The sequence below is a fragment of the Copadichromis virginalis genome, linkage group LG2, assembly GCF_057382275.1.
Source record: "Copadichromis virginalis isolate Kocher_CV1m ecotype Utaka linkage group LG2, C_Virginalis_male_GT1.1, whole genome shotgun sequence".
NCBI lineage: Eukaryota > Metazoa > Chordata > Actinopteri > Cichliformes > Cichlidae > Copadichromis > Copadichromis virginalis.
In genome coordinates, this window is record NC_140619.1 from 37,765,895 (window position 1) to 37,787,121 (window position 21,227).

At 38.8% G+C, this 21,227-nt stretch overlaps 1 protein-coding gene and 1 long non-coding RNA gene across 3 annotated transcripts in view; one reads left to right on the forward strand and one right to left on the reverse strand.

Moving 5' to 3' along the window:
* The window catches only part of enox2 (ecto-NOX disulfide-thiol exchanger 2), a 194,353-nt gene extending 174,196 nt beyond the window's left edge, over window positions 1–20,157 (reverse strand). The window contains exons 1-2 of one of the 2 annotated variants that reach the window (XM_085433765.1): window positions 19,991–20,053; window positions 15,740–15,836 (exon numbers count right to left, since the gene is read on the reverse strand). Coding sequence is in view for 1 of the 2 variants with exons in the window: in XM_085433758.1 (XP_085289884.1) it covers window positions 19,991–20,103 (113 nt within the window). In the remaining variant the exon portion in view is untranslated. Of the gene's footprint in view, window positions 1–15,739; window positions 15,837–19,990 lie in introns of both variants that reach the window. The other variant, XM_085433758.1, reaches the window with a different exon arrangement.
* Window positions 20,158–20,445: 288 nt separating this feature from the next.
* On the forward strand, window positions 20,446–20,919 carry LOC146717968 (uncharacterized). Its single transcript, XR_014915468.1, has 2 exons — window positions 20,446–20,756; window positions 20,869–20,919. It is a non-coding gene; the product is annotated as an uncharacterized LOC146717968 (long non-coding RNA).
* The last annotated feature ends 308 nt before the right edge of the window (window positions 20,920–21,227 follow it).

Here is a 21,227-nt window from a genome sequence, read left to right on the forward strand (position 1 = left end):
TCATGAAGCAGCACCAGTAGTCCCAATACCACCACTATGTCGACTCTTGGTAAGACATTCTTTTTAAGAAATGTTGTGTTAGTTTCACACCAAATATAACACAATGTAAACTTTTTGGCTGACGAGCCAAAAAGTTGAACTTTTTGGCTCGTCAGCCAACAAAACATTTTCTCAAAAGTCTTGGAGCTCATCAAGATGTGTATTGGCAAATGTGAAACAAACTTTTGAGTTCTTTTTGGTCAAGGGTACTTCAGCTTCAGGGTTGTGGGTGTTATAGATGCCACTGACTTTGTTTCTCTTGAGGTTCTATAGATCATGGCATAAGCCATAGTATTTTATATTTTTAGCCTATTCCACTTTGTTAGATAGGTTCTATATAACTGATTTTTTGATTCAACAGGTATGGTAGTAATCAAACCTGGGTGTGGCTAATAAAATTGAACCCAGTGTCAAACACATGTGAATTATTACAGTTAATTTATGATTTTACAAAGGGAAACAAGTACTTTTGGGTAATTTATCCATTAACGAAAATATCCTCATATAAAAATACTGGGGGCTGCCAGTGCTACCCTTCAGTCACCTAGTAACTGCACCTATGATATAAATTTGAAAATCCTTGGCGACTTCCTTCATGACCTGACCTGCACTCAATCTACAGCAGGCGGTGCTGGACTAAGGCCAGGAAGATGGTGAAGGACCTCAGCCATCCCAACAACAGACTGTTCTCTCTGCTGAGGTCAGGAAAGCGATTCCGCTCCCTGAAGACCAACACAGAGAGACTGAGGAGGAGCTTCTTCCCGCAGGCGATACGGTCTCTCAATCACACCACCACACAGTACTGACCCACACATATGGTTCTTACACACACACTGGACTTTCTGGACTTTGGTTTTGCACAACACTGGTCACTATATTCTTCATTTCCGGTTAATACTTGTACAGCTGCTGTTATTGTGCATATATTTATTTAGATTTCTTCATACATTCTTATATAGTTCTATATTGTGTATTTTGTTGTACAGTTATTTTATTTTCAACTTTAATTTATATATTTATCTTTATCTTATTCTTCCCAGTTAAATTTACCCTTCATTCTAATTTGTGTTGTACAGTTATTTCATTTTTAACCTTAATTTATATTTTATTCCTTCCTAGTTAAATTTACCCTTTTTAATTTTTCATATTTATTTCCTATCTTATTCATAGCCTTTTCCTTTTTTGTTTTCTTTAGGTCACGAGCAGTTGTCCAAGCATTTCACTACATATCGTACTGTGTATGACTGTGTACGTGACAAATAAAATTTGAATTTGAATTTGAATTTGAGTTATCGCATTTCCGAGGTTTTCAGAAAATTTGACCTCTGAACTCCACTCTCAGTTCAAGGTCACTAAGATTCAGAACTCATTCAACATTTTTAGCAATACAAAAACTTTCAGTAGATGCGCCTGTGGTATGAATGTGAAAGTCATAGGTGACTTCCTTCTTGAATTGTTGCATTCACAAGGTTTTCAGAAAACTCGACCTCTGAACTTGACCTCTAAGTCAAAGTCACTGAGATTTAAACTTGTCCGAGATTTTTAGTAGCCGTCTCATCTATGGTATCGATTTTAAACTCCTATGTTGCCCAGTTCTCTAGTTTTTTCCCAGTTGGGTAAAAGCAATACCCCAGTTAAAAAAGGGAAATAAGGAGGGGGGAAATACTTTTCAATGCACTGTAGATTTCTTAAGATAAATAAGAATCTGATCAAATCAAGGTTGTTTAAAAATATAGGCAAAGAATTACTACAATGTATACAGCAGCTCTGCAGGTCACTGAAATATGTAGGTATTTCCAGTAGTTTGAAAGTAGGAAAATAAAAGCACCACATACTATTTTGACATGTCTTTTTCATGCCCCCAACTTGCCGTCTCATTACAGTCATGACATCTCCAGACTAAACTACTGAGTTGACGCATAACCACAATGCTAAGCAGCTCCTACAGCAGACTGAATCAAACTAGGGTGTTTTTTGGCTGTTTTGTACGTAAACACAACAAATGTGTGGATGCTGGTGTGTCTGTTCTGCTGAGAGAAACCACATTTGGATTTTGTTTTGACCAATTACATCAGTAGGCTGGTTTAAGAGTAAATCTATGACCCTTTTAGCATTTACACTGCAACAGGAAAACAGTGCCACCATGACCATGAATGTGACAGCAGAAGGTAAAGATTTGGATAGCAGCTCACACGTGTTGAATAAAGGTGAATATAATCGTAAAAATGTTGTTTTTTTTGACCATGAATCGCCTGTACTTCCAGCGAAGCTTAGGAGCTAATCACGACTTAACTCATTGTATTACAAGGAGCCAACGCACTTTCTCAGTACTGCTATAATACGATGACTCTGGCCCTTACCAAATCTCCAACTACACCCAAGTCCACCCACACCCTCTCAACATCCGACTCACACTAGCAAAGAAACCATTAACAGTAATGAGAATCAATGGGGGTGTTAAAAGTATTGGCAGGCTACCCTAGGAGCTGCTCTCTGTGCCATCTTTATTAGTCTGAAAAGAGACCCAGCCTCTAGCCTGCCAGCTCTAAATAGGAGTGCATTGATCAGAAGGTCAGGCCAGGCTGAATCCAACCCTTTAATTGTCTGCGCCACTCCTCATTCTCATTCCAGCAGCTGTCAGTCGACTCCCAGGTAAACCAAGGCCAGCATCACACGTGGTAGTTCTTACAGAAGTGGGCCTTTAAGGCTCAGACAGAATGTAAGCCATAGGTAACAGGAAGAAGAAATGAAAAGTTATTTCTCATGACATATTCATCTTAATCAGTTGAGAGAAAACCACCACTGATCCCACAACACACACAAACATACACAGTATTACACTTACTCTCAGCAGATGAAAGCTACCTTTTAATTCACTTACTTGATGCATTTCTCAAATTCAGCTCAAGAAAGGCTTCCCATCACGCTGTACTTTCCTTTAACACCTTTTTACAAGACATATTATGTTCTTCTTCAAGTGATATAATCTCCTTTACGGACACAGTAACATTAAACCACTTTGTAAGACTGCTATGCCAGGCCCCCACCTCTACATAAACCACACTACAAGTGGCACTACAAGTACAACAGGCTTATAAGGTCATAACCTTCGAGGGATGACGATCTAGTATTAAAGAATCTATGCTATAGTCTTTGAATTAACTGTTAGCCAGTTAAAGGAACCATGGACACATCTTCCAAAATACAAAACAAATACAAGCACCCAGTCAGTGCCGAAAAAGAGATTCTGTGTCTCTCTATGCATTTGCATATTTGTGAAGCAGATAAATTCACTTCCTCATTAAGTTTAATTACCGTTTTAAAATATGGATATGGACTCATCAGCTCCTCCCTGCTAACCTCTATTTATATATTTTTAGATTAAATATATATACAAGTCTGACTCAGAAAATTCCTTTTAAGTTTTAAATATATTTTCATATATTTATAAGATGGATAAAGAAAATGAAAACATGACCACAAACTATCTCCCAAGAAAAAGTTTAAACGCTAACATTAGAAAGTTTATATATCAGATTCTAGCACTTGCCCCGACTGAAAAAAAAGATAGTCAAATCCTTTTGCACCTTAATCCAGATGTCTGGCTGCTTCAGACAGCGCTTTGTCAGAATTGTTTCCTGGCTTTAGAGCTGGAGTCATTTCAGATTTCTTGGCGACTAATCAGATGCCATCATTCATCAAAAAGTTGCAGTGACAGGGCCAAGCCTGTCTTTACAAAATCTAGCAGGGTAAGATTGCATTGCAGTTGTACAGTGATTTGAAGCTCTAGTGTGTGTCGAATATGTCTGGCTGTCAGCCTCCTACATATATTTCATTACAGGATGGTAGCAGAGGTAAATAGATAGGTTTACTTAATATGTTGCACTCCATAAATCCCACAAAAAAGCTCAGATAAAACTGAAAAAATTAAGACAAAACCAAGAACACAGGTAAGGCAAGGGCTTGGAAATCTAATTTTCATAGCGTGAAATATGTAGATGTCATTCATACTGCACGGCAGCCCGGATAAAGTATGCAATGATGTTGTGACTACTTTTTTGCTATAATCAAAGTCCTCACAGCTCATGACTACAACTGAAAATTTAGTGCAATCAGTAAGATTATTGCCTATCATCAGCAGTGGCTGATTAAAAGTGTGGCTTTCATCTTTATGAAAAACATGGCATTTGTGCAAGTAATTGGTCTGCCCAGAAGGATGGCCCACTCTGAGGTCATCCATAGATGATCAGGTAATCAGTGCAAAACAAAAGTGTTCAGCTCATGAATTACAAAAGTCATGCACGTCTGATATCTGAAAATATATAATCTATATAGAGATATAATAAACACATGACTATTTCCTGTGCTGGATTAACTGTAAAGTACATCCAGCACCTCTCTACTTGTCAATGTCATTGCAGCTTCCAGACTTACTCGGCTATGAAATTAATTTACTTCACACCTTTTGGAGACTTCACATAAGATCAGTATCCACTGAGATGTGATGAGAAGATTTAGCCTAAAGCCGGAATCCATATAGCCTAAATGACTAACCACGGGGAGTGATAAAGTGCATTGTCCTGAGATGGTTAGACCAATTTCAACAGCAATGCAGTGTGCCGGAGGAAAGAGGTATTGGCTGTGTACAGCAGGTCTGTGAACTCAGTGGAACCAGTTATCAAGCCATAAGCAATGCAGTGAAAGTAATACCAAAGCATACATTTAACCTGTGTCTGCATTGTATTCCCATTGCTAAATTTGCATTTATCTCCTATGCTACATACCTGTGTAGGCCTACAGCCTATCCCAGGTGGCAGATGGAGTATGGCTGAGGTCACTGCTCTATTTTCAAATCCTCCTGGGAAGCTTACAGCATATGCTCCCATACTGTCATTTAAGCTAGTTTATTTTAGCAGTGAAAAAGTAGGTGATGTTTGAAGTTAAGAAACAGATTTATTTTTAACAGCAATTTGAATGAAGTAGAGCAGACAGCAACACAAGATTGCTACAAGGGAGGTGACTATAATTAAAGTTACCATGCCAACTAAATGTCTTCATCTTTGCCCTCATCATATCCCTGCAGTGCACACAAACTTAAAATCAGAAACAGAACGTCAGTGACGTAGTAGTTCATCCACCTCAATTCAAATGTTTTGTAAAGGTTTTTTTAACCTGTCCCATCCTCACAATGCTTTCACAACTGCTAATGATCTTCTTGTGTATCTGATGTTCTCTCATTTTAATTATTTATTCATTACTTGGGTGTCAAATGCTTCCGTGCTGTCACAGCGTCTGGCACCGTGTAGATAAGTCGATATACATATATGTATATATCAGGGGTGCAACGATACACAAAATTCACGGTTCGGTTTACATACAGACAGACAGATATAGTATATATATAAGATAATATGTTAATTATGACCACAGGACCATTTTCCAGTTTGCCTTAGCTCATCTGGTTTTTAACATTATACAAAGTGTTCTTTGCACATAAGTTAAAATTAAAAAAACAAACAAACTTTGCTCTCTGCATTAAAATATAGGGTTTCAAGGATTTGTCAGCAACTCCATTTCATTTCAGTTTAGAAGACAAAAAGAGTCTGTATTTTAGATAACTAGCATGTGCTACATATTAAAAATGCACATGGCTAAAGTACATAACTATTTAAATGTGAACTCTGCAGTTCTGTTACATAAGAAAACACAAATAAGTATTTCCCAAGTTCGTTAAACAGAGCAATAAATTTTTTAGCACCTCTTTTCTAAACGTCCGAACTTTATTTGGATTATTTGCTATAATCCAACCTGTTCTTAAAAAAAGTAATCTCGATCAAAATGATTATGCCAATTATAGGCCGATTTCCAAACTTCCCTTCGTGGCTAAAATTCTTGAGAAGGTAGTTCTGCTTCAACTTCAGACCTACCTGGATGAGAATAACATTAATGATAAATATCAATCGGCCTTTAAACAACACCACAGCACTGAATCAGCACTGCTCCGAGTTTTTAATGACCTTTTACTAATGGCTGACAATGGACGCCCCTCTGTCCTAGTGCTATTGGATCTTTCATCGGCATTTGACATGGTTGACCATAACATACTATTGGCGAGACTAGAGCACACTGTAGGCATCAAGGGCGCTGCCTTGGATTGGTTTAAATCTTACCTCTCCGATCGGCTCTCTTCGGTTCACTTGGCCACCTCCTCCTCCTCCGCTGTACCTGTTTGCTGTGGTGTCCCCCAGGGATCTGTGTTAGGCCCTACCCTGTTCTCACTGTATATGCTTCCTTTAAGTGTCATTTTTGAGAAACACCACATTGCCTTTCACTATTATGCCGATGACATCCAGATCTATTTTGAGCTGAATGATGATCTAGCTATGTCCGTGAGTAACTTTCGAGAGTGCATGTGTGAGGTCAAGCAATGGCTTCTGGCAAATTTTCTTATCCTTAACGATAAGAAAACTGAAATTATGATCTTTGGCAGTGACGCTCTTCGTGCCAAACTTCATGATGCTTTTGGTTTTCTCACTAGTTCTTTCCCTGACACTGTTAGGAATTTGGGTGTGCTACTTGACAGCTCATTTAAACTTGATAAACAAGTGTCTGCTGTCGTCAGATCTAGTTTCTACCAACTTCGCCTTATTTCCAAGGCCAAACACTACATCCCGCACAATGACTTGGAAAAGCTTATCCATGCCTTTGTAACGTCAAGACTAGATTACTGTAATTCACTTTATTATGGTCTCCACTCTACCCTTTTACATAGATTACAGACAGTCCAGAATGCCGCTGCACGCATTCTAACTAAAACTAAGAAGTTTGCTCACATCACTCCCGTCCTTGCTGATCTGCACTGGTTGCCTGTGAAATTTCGTATTCAATTTAAAATTCTGTTGTTTACTTTTAAAATTACTAATAACACAGGGCCAAGTTATCTTAAGGAACTCTTAAATTCATATCTTCCTACGAGGGCCTTAAGATCTTCCTCACAGTTATTGTTGGTTCAGCCCAGATCTCGCTTGAAGTCTAGAGGTGATCGAGCGTTTGCTCTAGCTGCACCTGAGCTGTGGAACAATCTCCCGATTGGCACCCGGGCGTCTGACTCTATTCAATCTTTTAAATCACGGCTTAAAACATATCTGTTTGAACTTGCTTTTTCTACTAGTTAAATTCTCGCCTCGCTTCTAGTGAGTTATTCTATTAATGTGTCTGGTTGTTTTGCGTTGTCCTGCGCTGTCAATGTTTTCTATCACTGTGTTTGATGGTACAGCTTTACTCTGCGATAGCTGTGTGCTATAGATTATTCCTATTAGTGGTTTTTACCTGTGAACATAATCCCACACTTATATGACTCTGATGTTTTAGTGTAAATCATTTTATTGTTTTATTGTTTTATGTAAAGCACTTTGGCATGCCCCTGGTTTTTTAATGTGCTCTATAAATAAAGATTGTTGTTGTTGTTGTTGTTATTTCTGATGCTTGACATTATTTTACTTTGCATACAGAAAAAACAATTATTTCACAAAAAAAAAACATGATTCTAACAGTCAATTGTGTATCCTTTTTGCTGGATAACGCGGTCGCAGTCATTTGTTGAAGTTTTCAACAATTCTTGCACACATCTCCTGATCAATCCCAGCCCAAATCTTTCAACCTCCTATAGATTTAAAAGTCTTCTGGTATAGACTTTGGCCTTGAGTTAACCCCACAAATTTTAAACAAGATTCACATCAGGGTGTCGTATGTTTTGGGTCGTGGTCATGCTGGAAGACAAAGTGGCGACTCACATCCAGTTTTGCTGTTTACACAGATGGGCAGTAACGCGTTACTTGTAATGCGTTATTGTAATCCGATTACTTTTTTCAAGTAACGACTAAAGTAAGGGATTACTGTTGCAAAAACGGTAATTAACTGTTACTTTCCCGTAGGAACGCTGCGTTACTGCGTTACTAAAACCGTGATTTTTTTGCGAGAATGTCTCATGACAGTGACGTAAGCGAGTGCGACGTTTGTGACAACAGCTGTGTGCAGATCAACAATGGATAATATATCGAGTGAAGAGAGAGTATGAGCGTGCAGCGTTTAAAGCGTGGAAGTACTGACCTTACTTTGAGTTTGATTCCATAAAAAGTGACAAAAACATTAGCGTCTGCTGTGCGTGGGAAGAAAACTTCTTTTTACAGCGAAAAAAACCCTAAACTTCCGAGCAAGCACCGAGTAGCTACGACGTAATGGGAAACTCACAGAAAAACTCACGGATTCTTCCACTGACCGCGGCACACCTGCACCAGGGTAAACCTCCGCCTACCCCACTCCTGCTTTACAGGTGAAAATAGAGCAACAGGACCGCTGAGTCTTTGACTTTATTTATTTTCTGCTGTGTTTTACTTGCATCTATTTGAAAGACTGAGTGTAAACACAAAAAATATTTTATTTTATGTGCTGGAATGTGCAGAAAATAGGTTTAAATGTTAAACTAATTTATTCCAGTCAGAGAATGTTGCATATAATTAAATTTTTGCTTGATGCATAAAGTTAAAAGATTAAAACTAATAAAACAAGTTTTAAAAACATGCTTTTCCATTTGATTACATTTTGTATGATGGATTATGTAGAAAAAGTAGAATTGGGCTAAAAGATCTATCGCTTTATCACCTATTCAGGGTGTAAATCGGGTTTTTAAAAAGTAACTAAGTAACTAATTACTTTTGAAAATAAGTAATCAGTAAAGTAACGGGATTAATTTTGGGGGGAAGTAATCAGTAACTAGTTGCTGATTACTTTTTTCAAGTAACTTGACCAACACTGGCTGTTTACTGCCTAAGGTTTTCTTGAAAAATCCTCACATATTCTTCTTTCGTTGTGTTTTTTTCCCTTCATCCCTTCAGCATAATACTCCTACCACCGTGTTTCACTGTGGGGACAATCAGTTGTTTGCCTCTTCCCGCTTTCTCCAAACATCCACTGCCAAAAGTATTCACTCACCCATTCAAATCATCCAGATTTCAATTACTTCTATGGCCACAGGTTTACAAAATAAAGAAAGTAGCTATGCAAACTGCTTCTACAAAAAAAAAAAAACATGGAGCTTCATGGAATGGGTTTCCATAACCAAGCAGCTACACGCAAGCCTTACATCACCAAGCGCAATACAAAGTCAGATGGTGCTGGTAAAGCACACTGCTAATGGACTGCAACACAGTCGAGACATGTTCTCTTGATTGATGAATAATGCTTCTCTGTCCGTCTTTGGCAGTTGCCAGGAGACGATTAGTTGTCTGACGAGTAGTGTAAACTTTAGAAGAGGGGAGGATTTGGTGTGGGGTTGTTTTTCAGATGTTGGCTTCTGATCTTTCGTTTGAGTAAAAGGAACTCGTAATGGTTCAGCATACCAAGCCATTTTAGACAATTTCATGCTCCCAACTTTGTGGGAACATTTTGGGGATGGCGCCTTCCTGTTCCAACATAACTGCACACCAGTGGACAAAGCAAGATCCATAAAGAATGGCTAACTGAGTGTGATGAGGAAGAACCTGACTGGCCTGCACAGATTCTTGACCTGACCGAACACCTCTGGGATGAATAGGAGCGAGGACTGAGAGCCAGGCTTTCTTGTCCCATGCGTCTGAGGTCAGCGTCTGACCTCACAGGACGATACTGTGAGGAAGGACAGTTTATTTCCCATAAACACACTCTTAAACCTTAAGCCTTTCCAGCAGAATTAAAGTTGAGAACATTTTGATAAAAACTTAAAATTTTATTTGGAGGCAATTAATTTTGTCCTCATCTCTAAATCTCATTCAAGCTTGACAAGAGAAAGACATACACTACCTATACTATGCAAGATATGTACATAGTTAAATTAAACAGTAGTTTAATTTATTATCGTGCTCTTCTATTACCAGTTTTCACTATTTACTCACTTTAGGTATTTCCCAACAGACTGGTACTTTATGCACAGACCCAAAACGCACACAGGTTTATTGATTCGCTGAGATGACGCCTCGTTAGGGCTGGGCCATATTATACCGTTCACGGTAATACCGGTATAATGTTAGGCAACGATAGGAAAATGAAATATCGCGATAGAATGGGAGTAAAACGCGCATGCGCAGTGCCTTTGTTTTCATACGCACATGGCCGGTCGTTGAGTGAAACAGATGAACCAGAATTGGTTTGTAAAAATGGTGCAACTTCAGTGATGTGGAACTGGTTTGGTGTTTGTCCGTCAGATACACGACAAAGCACATTTTTTTGCAGAACATGCAAGCGGCCGTCGTTATTGTCGTATTTGTCGGACTAAGATGCTCTTAAATCTGGGAGTAATCTGGGTCCTAAGCTCCGTATGCTTCAGGTCAAACAACACTGCAGCATCACTTAGAGTTAAAAACTGTCTAAATTCTTTCATCTTTAATAAAACGATCAGCATTGCTGCTTTACCAGGTGTAACTATGAAGTTTAACTTCCAGGCATCCATGAAAACAAAATTTATTACATTTAACGGAGTTAGACGCTAGCAGGAAGCTAGCGGAAGTTAGCTCGCTAGTTTCGCTAGTTACCTAAGCATGATATTGCATGTTCTGACTGAGAGATTTCTGAAAAAATTCAAACGTACAGCTCTGCTATCACTTCCAACATAAATGAAGACGGGAAACTAAACAGCAGTGACGTTTGTAGGGTTACTGAAGTTGGGCTAGCTGGTATATAATGATGTGCTACGTGATCGCTAGCGACACAGCTATGTTAGCATAACATAAACAGTGAAGCTGGAGGACGAACACTAACACTTTTCCACTTATAAAAGTTAACGTGCCTGATAGTTAGAGACAAATGCAATCGCATGGCAGGATGCTGTAAACGGACCAAACTTCAGTCAGGAGAACAACTGAGATAATCCATCCACAATACGAGGTTAGTCATTAATATACTGCAACAACATGGGAATAGAGCAGCTGCCAGAGAATTCAACATTAATGAATCAATGGTACAGAAGTGGAGGAAGCAAGAAGAATGAGTTTAATAAAGTTTGATTTATCTGACTGCCTTGTTTCGCTTAATGTGCCTTATAATCCCGTGCACCTTATGGTCCGAAAAATACGTACTGCACACTGCAGTTTAATGTTGCAAAGCACCTCTTTTTAACTTCAGTGGATATTATACATGGTTATGCTCAGGATATGTCAGTCCATTTCTACTGGAAATGCCTTTTGGTTAAACTTTCAGCAAGGAATTTGTATTCGCACTGTTAAATTTTTATATAGCTTTAATGTACATAAAAACCAGCTTCTTGTTTAAGTGAAAATAAAAGGAAGGTTGTCTTTTTGCACTAGTAATGTTGTGGAGTTGTATTTTGTCTCGCATCAATTATATCGTCAGTTATATCGTTATCGCAAATTTTCGTGATAAATATTTTTGGCCATATCGCCCTGCTCTACGCCTCGTCATCGCCTGCCTCTTCTTATCCAGCTGCCAAATTCGCTTGAGGCTAAATGAAAGATCTCATAATGAGAAATGTCACCTTTTCTCACCCCAAGTGGGACAAAAACAATTTGCTTCAAAACATGGAAAATATTCTCAACATGGTGAGCTAAGTTTAGTATCATGGCCTTGGGCAGAAAAGACTAGTCAGACAGATTTTGCAGATGGAATCAAAATAGTGCTGGGGCACATGGGAGGCTATAAAACAGTGAGGGCACAGTCTTAAATTCTAATAAATAACTAATACCAAATGAAGGCAACACTAGTAAGCCTCATTTAAGTAACATAAGCAGCATTTATGACACCTCTAAGGATATAATGGGAAGATCTGCTGATGTTAGTCAGATGCACAATAGCAAAAATGTTAGCTCGTGAGGTAAGCAAAAGTATTACATGGATATGCAGATAAACTCTTAAACAGTCAATTAATTTACTGGATGTGTAAAAACAAGTGAATCAAAGATATTCATGGTTAAAAGCAGTATACAGCATTTTGCTTCAATGGATATCTAGTCTGCATACAGTTAGAGTCACTGTTACTTTTTTTTTTAAACAGATGACCAAAGATGCTATTAAATAATGTTTAAATGAATTAACACGGTTGTTTCCCTATGAGTAAGGTTAAAACCTTTTTGCTGGGTGCCACAGTGGTTGTTTCTATGCAAAAAAAAAGTGTTTGTGTTAGTCTGGAATTGCAGAGATGTTTGGACAGAATTTCTGACAGCCTCTCTTCTCAGCTTGAACAAAATACTGAAGCTCATTTTCATGTTTTACAACAGCAGAGCTGTGGTGCACTTGTACTGTCTGGTTAGTTTGTGACTGACAGTTGGCTACAAAGCACTCAGACATTTTTTTTCTACAGTTTTACATTTAATCAAATCGCCTGAGGCCATCTAAACCTGTATACCTCATTAATATTCCTAAACAAGCTTTCAGCAACTCTAATGCTGCACACTGATAATCAAGGACATGACACACAGCTCATACGTGGGCTCTGAAAACAGAGGGACTGCCCACCACTCACAGTAATTTCAAGTAATGAAAATATTGACCATATGGTGGAAAGTGGGTGCGCTGTTATGGTAACGCATTTTAATAAAATTAATTAGTGCTGTGGACGGAAATTGCAGACATGTTTTTTTCCATGTGTTCGAAAAGATGGGACATGTAAAACAAGGGTCGTTTTCTTAACCTTCTTGCTATAGGCTGCGGTGTCAAAAAAAAGAGGAAATAAACATCAATATTTTATCCAAGCAAAGTAGAGGCTGTCAGAAATCCTGTCCAAATCTCTCTGCTACAGCAGTTTTAGACAAACACTCCTGTCTTCACAGATATTATACAAGATATGTTTTTATTTTATTTTTTATACAAGATATCTAATGTGAGACACTGGATGTCTTGTAGACATGGTTTTAACTTGTGTGCCAGTTAAATAACCCCACTGTTTAACCCTTATCAGCACAAACACAAAGGCGCACTGTCTAGAACAATATAAATGAAATGGTGCCTGGCAAAAATATAGATATCAACACATTGAATACTACTGAATTCTACTATTAGATATTTCCCTAAATTGAATGAATGGATGCAAAGTTATGACTCTTTTAAAAAAGGGGTAGCTCTAAATCCAAAAGCGGCTCCTGAAAAAAGACCTGGTTTCTGTGCTTCTGTGTGGCCTACCTAAACAGAGCACAAAACACAACACAAAGCACCATTTTTAATCTCTTTTGAAAGTACAAGATCATATTATGAACTGGCAAAGCTTAATCCGCAACTGGAAAACTAACCTACATTTGCATGCAGAACAGGCTTCTGACTTCAAAAGTAAGGTTACAGCATTTTTATTCAAGCTTGCCTCTGTTCCAAGCAGCCAGGGTCACCTTACCTAACATCCAAACATCCAACTTTAACTGAGCTGACAGATCTGAAATGTTGTGCAGACAAAAGCACATTCAGTAAAAAAAGATGACTGTTAGCTTTTTACTTCATTTGTATATATAAAGAAAAAGACCTCGCAAAAACAAAGTCAAATGAAATGCTCCTAGAATATACAGTCACTAAATACATACATCTTGAAATACTGTCTGTATCTGAGACTTTATAATACGAGCTAAAGCAGTGAGTGGCAGGATTTGTTAGATAAGTGTAAGGGAGTTGTAGATGTAATATTATTAGCAAATCTTGCCCTACCTTTTAAAAACCCTGATGTTTCACTTTAGGTTACGCCCAAAACTTCACCTGCCTCTCCACAACCCTTCCCCAATCTTTTGTGTCTGTTTCACTTGCACATAAACAAAAAATGGTGAAGCAGAGAGCACAGGGGAAACAAAAAAATAACATTTTTGCAATCACAATTATGTATAATTTAAAACTAACTTCATCATCCTGTTTTAGCCAGTATTCAGCAATCAGTCATTGCAAATTGTGTACTAAGTTTGTCACAATACTACAATCTAAAACTCAACCCTGTTCATTTTCAACTAATTTTCCTACTTATAGGTTATGTTTACCAAAATAATTATTTAAGCTTAAGTGTAGTGGTTTTATTTGTTTTAGAAATGATTTAGATCCTTTCATTACAGATTGTGAAGGTAAAATATATTTTACTGCCTACTAATAATAGAGATTACAACAATAAATGTTTAATAAACTCCACTTTTCAGACAGCTTTTTTGTTAACGGTGCGGTTAAGATAACAGAAATCTGAAATACTGGAAAATCCAGTGGGCTCAGCTGTTTTTGTGTGTAGCTGGGATTCTGAGCCTGCATCTTTCGCTGGCTTTTCTAATGCTGCATCACATATATCGATGGGAAAGTATGGCACAGTGCAGCGACACCACAGTTTATACTATCTTCATAACAGACAGCATAAAACTGGAATTCCGTGAATGAATCTAAATCATGAGCTTAAATGCAAACTCATCTCTGCTACACTTGATGTAACCTAAATCTGACCATGGGTACCACAGTACCCTGCGCACCAGTCCAACACAGTGGTTTACTGTGAATTCACCACAAACTAACCTGATTAACTGCCCAGTATTTTCATGCAGCATTTGAATAAAACTAGTTTGTATTTATTTATTTGTTTTGCAGGAAGTTTCACAAAATGAAAATACATAATTTATCAAAACACATCATATACAGATAGGGATGGGTATCGTTTAGGTTTTATCTGATACCGGTGCCAAATCGGTACTTTTGAAACGGTGCCGGTGCTCAAACGGTGCTTAAAGAATGGAGAACACAAAATTGGTCCAAAAACCTCTCATGTTCAGCTGTTTTTTGTAAAAAGATAACAATGTTAGCCTTTTCTGCAGCTATGGGGCATATATGGCATCACTCTTGGCTGGAAGCAGTGCTTAAACAATGGGAAAAACACAAACTTTGTCCAAAACCTCTCATGTTTAACTGTTTTCCACTTTTTCTTTGGTCATTTTAGTCTTTTTGGCCAGGGTGAAGGGAGTATCTGCCATCAAACAAGAAGACAGCCGCATGTAGCTATGATGATGTTTGCTAGTTCACCTTACATGCATTAATGTAATAACGTGGTTAGCCTACTCAACGTAAATTAGCTACTCACGCAGAGAAGAACGGCTGCTGCTGCCACCATCATCCTCATCATTTCTGCTACACTGGCAGGGCTAGGGGCCAGGACTCTCCTCTTCGTGTTTTTGGGGGATGTTGCATAACAGGCAACCCACCCGCAGTAGATGCGCTCGGTGTGAGGTCTCGCAGCAAGCTATCAAATACGGCGCATTTCTGGGCTTTTAAAAAAAACGCTATGCGTCGCCAGGTGTTTCATCAGATTTGAGGTGTTACCTCCTTTGACAGTATCACAGTATCAGCTTAAAGCACTTGTTGCTGCTGAGTTTGCATATTTTGCTGTGAAGTACAGCCAGACTTTGACCGCTTCGCCTTGGACATTTTTAATCTGTAGCTCTGCTCTAACAGAACGTACGTACCTGGCCCCGCCTACTATCCTCGGAAACGTAAAATGATTGGCTCGAATCTAAAGTGTATCACAGCTCAGGAAAAAAAAGCACCGAAATAAAGCACAGAAATGTGCGCTGCTTTTCGGTCTGGTTACTACCGTTTATGTCAGAACGACACCGGTACCCATCCCTATATACAGATCAAATATGTGATTAAAATGATGACATTGCATGTGATCTTTAAATTTGCAGTTTATCAAGCATCACTGAGCGGTCCTTACCTTTAAATATAACCCCTCTTCTTCCTCTTTTGTCTTGTCTGTCTTCCTACACCATGCTCCATCTCTGAGTGAAGTTAACTCTCATTCTTTTCTCTACCTGGGAAACAGAGCAGCTGGACTTTAGCTAGAAACACACTGTGTGACAATCTGCACACAAACTCATTGTGTATTTGTTGATGTTTGTTGAGCTGATAGAAATGTTGAATTTGAAATTACCTCACACTAAAAAAAATAAAAAATAAAATAAATAATAATAATAATAAATATTAAAGTACAGATACCTGAAAATTCTACTTAAGTACAGTAACAGAGTATGTGTATGTTGTGACTTCTCTACTAAGAGAAGCCCACCTGGAACATCTAAAATATTTTTAAAGCAAAAATAATTTAGCATGTTGTATGAGTCCAGTCTGGCTAACACTTAATTCCGTTCATTGAGTCACAGCACTTATATCGATCCACCAAATCAACTGTGTATCTCCAAGGAATGAGTTAGGAAGGGATTAGCTCCTGGCCCTTGATTAGCATTTTTTGCTTACACAGCATGACACCATCCATCTCATAGCAGCTGCATTTATACCTATTTAACCTCTAAGAGATGTCTCCTAAGACCAACCCCCTTGACCTCATCTAAGGTCAAATTTCTCCAAAGTCCCCAAGTATTTTCTCAGTTCTTCAACCTTCATTAGTTTGAACAAGTCTATTAGGTCCATCCTGCTGCTACAGTCATATGATATCATGAAATGTAACAAAAGGCCTCCTCCTCAGCTTGGAGAGTTCCCATCACTCTCGTGGACTTGGTGTCCACATAAGTCTCTGTCCTGTGCTTTCAATAACTCACGCAGAAGCCTATCAGCAGAGCGGTAGATCAGGTAACACCAGCGAGGGTGCAGTTCTTATTTGTGCAAACCAAGGTCACTGAACCACATGGATGCTGGATCAATCAGACAGATTAATGAAGCACAACTTGCTGACATGACGAATATTGACACCCTTATTACATCTTGGTCCTGCAGTCCACAACACTGCTTATATAAATCTGGCCCAAGTAGAAGGAGATGGGTAAACTCCTGAACCTAATCCTTCACATGGTAAACACACTACAAGAAGAGCTTAAATAAGGAAATGTGTCTCTCCCTGTAATTTACTAAATCCAAAAATGTCACAGAATTAAAGCTCATGGTGTAAACGCAGGTTGCAAGCAGTTTGAGCTCCAGTATCCTCAAAAACTGATCAATATTTATAAGATGATCAAACAAAAGTGGATTATCAGGAGCAAGACCTAAACATTTAAATACCTAATGACTTTATTTATTGATTATTCAGTCATACTGAACCTAGTTTTTTGGTTATTCCTCAGTCACACCAGACTTGGGAATAACCAGTCAGCTACACACCCTTGCAACCACCAAATTTCCATAAAAACACTCCTAAACCTTGTGGAAAGCCTTTCCAGATGAACTGAAGCTGTCATGCTTGCAAAGGGTGGATCAACATCATATTAAATCCTATGGATTAAGAATGGGATGTCAAGCTCACATGCGTCTGAAGCCAGACAAACAAATACCTTTGGCAATATAGTGTGAAAAAATCCAGTAAAGCTTGTTTGTAGAAAACACAAAATCACAAAGGTAATTTTTCACTATTTTCCAGTATTTAATACTTCAAACAGATAACTAAAAAAACACCTGAAATAATAAGCTAAAAATAAACAGTAGTTATAACCCTGCAGCATTTTCAGCACACCAGATTGTGCTTTTGTTTAAACGTGTGCTATCACTCTTGATTACTAATTTTCCTTTTAATGAAAGAATTACCTAGTTAGTTACTAACTAGTCACTTGGTTTAAGGAACCACCCATTTTCATTTGAAAAGTCCACACAGTATAACAGGAAGTGCATAACGTTCAAAAACAGAATTAAGCCTCTGCAGTAGGTCTAATCCCATGTCACCTTGCTTTTACCTAAATTAACTGGTTTTCTTAAATGCTTAAAGCACCTCAAACGTCACATCTCTTGCCCAGATTCTGGTTGTATTTCTGACAACGGGGCCAGAACAAATGGCATCCTCCAGTTTTAATCAAAGGGAGGATTAACCTTTTCTATCAGCGGTGCCTCTCTTAGCAAAATAGGGAGTCGAGATTTAGGATTATACCTGTGAAGCCATACTTTAGCTCATTATTGGACTTGGATGTTCAGACCTGTATGACACCCCTTATATCACTGGCATTAGGTTACCATTAATGACTCAGTAATCCTTCAAATCTCTCTAAAGAAATGCACCTCAACATGAACCTCTGGAAATTAATGTATTTGTAGAGCCTTCTCAGGTAATGATCCTCCATATTTTTAGAGATAACCTCACCACTTACGAGCAATACCTGGCCACTTAAGATAAATACCACAACGTTGATTCTGATTTTTCATTTCAATCACACAGCAGACATAAAGCTGTTTTGCTGCATAGTGCCCACACTAGTTTCCTTAATTTCTACTAACAAAGAGCAGCTGTTTGCTTTCCACCCATTTTCTATAAGTTCCCTTATAGATCAGTTGCCAAGTTAAACTGTTATTATCCCAAGGCTTTACAGCACAGAGCAACAGCAAAGGAATATAAGGAAATAATACAAAATTTAAAGAGATCATAAGGACTAGTTATGGTCAGAATATAGCCTTTTATAGAAATTTGGCTGCATCACAATTACTGATTATGGATAACCATGGCAATAACACATCTGTAATTCTTCTTTCTGTACAGTTTCATTGGTACAGTTATGGCTACACTCTTTTACCACCTGCTTGCAATGAATGTATTCAATGTATTGCAGAGAGAATACTAACTAGGACTGAAAAGAGAGACCATATTTTCCCGTATTAGCTCCTCTTCATTGGGTCTCTGTTAAATCCAGAACCGAACTTAAAATCTTTCTCCTCACATTCAAAATCTTGATTAATCAGGCCCTACCATACCTCAAAGACTTCAAAGTACCTCATTATTCTAAGAGAGCACTTCACTTTCAGACTGCAGGCTTACTTTTGGGTCATAGTTTTTAAAGGTAGAACAAGAAACAGAGCAGTCAGCCACCCGGCCCCTCTCATGTGAAACCCAGTTTGAATTCAGGAGACAAACACTTTCCTTTATGATAAATCTTATAGCCAGGGCTGGATCAGTTGACTCTGAACCCTCCCTGAGTTATGCTGCATTAGAGTGCTGGAGTGCCTCCCATAATGTATTGAACATTTCTTTAGTCTTCTTTTTTGTTTCACATTTCACTTTCTATGTGTTTATACACCACTGCTGCATTTAATCATTGCTAATTACTAACCTCTGGCCCTCTCTTTGTTTTTTTGTCCTGTCTTTCTCTGCTCTCATCTTTCTCCTCAACCCCAAAACACCCAAAGCAAAGTGGCTGCTCACCCTCTGTCTGGTTCTGCTGAAGGTTTCTTCCTGTTAAAAGGACCCAACTTTAACTGTTCTTCATTTTTTCCCCTTCTCACTGTCACCAAGTGTGTGCTCATAGGGTTGCGTCTGATTTGGGTTTCTGTCACATATTTACCCTACAATATAAAGCACCTTGAGGTGACTGTTCAGAACTGGTGCTATAGAAATAACCCGTAATTGAAACGAATAAAGAACCAAGCAATGTTGGCTAATTTTAGGGCCAAACAAGGATCAGACAAATCTTAATGAAACCTTACTCAAGCAACATGCTAATCAAACTTCCCATGCTTTTCTAAAGCCTGCACTGGCTGCTGCAATAAACTGTTCTCTGCACCCAAAATAACTTCCTGAGCACCGCTGCAAATCACAGTAAATGGTTTTGACTATTACAAGACTATTATTCGCCTCTAGCGTTTATTTGGCGTGGAGAGGAACATTTTTACGGCACACGCTTTGCGTTCAGAACTCAGCAGCAGTATGACTGACTCGTATTTCACTGTGAAACAGACTTAGCGGTTGGACTTCCCGTGCCGATGCTCCAAAGACGCTTTAAAACATTACGCTTCCACACAGCTCGAATAAATACCAAGCCAACCCAGTTCATAAGTGGCAAAGTCAGCCAACTTAACGAGTTTACTCTACCAGTTTGAAACAAAAGCGTGGCTTCAGATAATAAAGTGCTCTGCGCGTTTCAAAACACATTATGTGCTTCGCTGTGAACTTCCAAAACAGAAGCTAACACGAACTACTGATGTCGGAAGTTAGCACCGGTGGAGTGAAAGAGAAAATGAGGGAGAAAGTATAAAGTACCTGTCTAAGGCGGTTGTCCTCTTCCATGCTTTCTGTGTTGTCGAAAAGCTTTCTATAAAGCCATGGAAGGCTTGGAAGTTTCTTTCTTTTGGTGTTGTTGAGTTGGTAACCATGAAAGCCTCTGGTTAGCAACGAGACCTGTCAAACAATGGCGGAGCCAAGTACGGCAAGCGGGAGGTCGACACGTGCTTTTCGTTGACGTTTAGTGTTTTGGAAGGTTTCGTTTTGCAGCTGAGCGTCAGGGGAGAGTGTCCCGTCAAAATAAGAGCACACCAAAGACTTGAAACTGTTAAAAGGGACCTGCATTGTTATATAATGTTCTTTTGGCGAGTTAAGCTTTCCTCCAAAACTGTTTTTAAAAGTAAAGACGTATTTAGCCTAGATTGTCCTGCAACTGAAGGACAATTTAGGTTTAAAACAAACAAACAAACAAACAAATAAATCAATATGTAGCTGACGCTGAAATGTTTGTGTGGGTTGCCATGACAACACCAAAGTGAATCTGAGATCGTTATTGTTTTCTATTTGTTTTCTTTATTTGCTTCTCATGCTTGTGTACATTTGCAGTAGGAAAGGTAATCTATGAATCCAGTGATATATCCTGCTTATAAGAAATGTTTCTGTTAAAATATTATTGTGAAGTAGTCACTTCCTGTGAGTTGCGGGAACCGGAAGTTGTGCGCGGGAGAGACAAGACAGAACGGTAACACGGCGGACTTTTCGGAATATACAACTTTTCTACGGCTGGTTTTACAAGGCGTACACGGTAAAAAATCATTATGCTGTTATTTGTTTAACACTTGTGCACCTTGTGAAAGGAAATAAGTGGCTGAGATGAATATCATATGTGCTATCGATATTATTTTACTTGTTTCTAGTTTTCACGGTGCTCCATGATTGTGAGAGGAATAAAAGAATTGTGGACATCAGTACGAAGCGTGGATTCTTTCGACCAGAGTAGAAACAGTGAAAACGTGTCCCAATCCATCTGGAGGCTTCGGTGTGCAAAGCTCTTCTCATCCTGCAGCAAGCTACAGGTCTCGGTTTGCAAACGCGCTTCCCCTCCTGCAGCAAGCTACAGGCTTCGGTGTGCAAAGCTCTTCTCATCCTGCAGCAAGCTACAGGTCTCGGTTGCTTCTCATCCTGCAGCGAGCTACAGGCTTCAGTGGACACGTTGCTTTGCATTTTGTGACAACCAATCGGGAGCTGCAGATTCAGCGGACACTCCAAGAAGCGG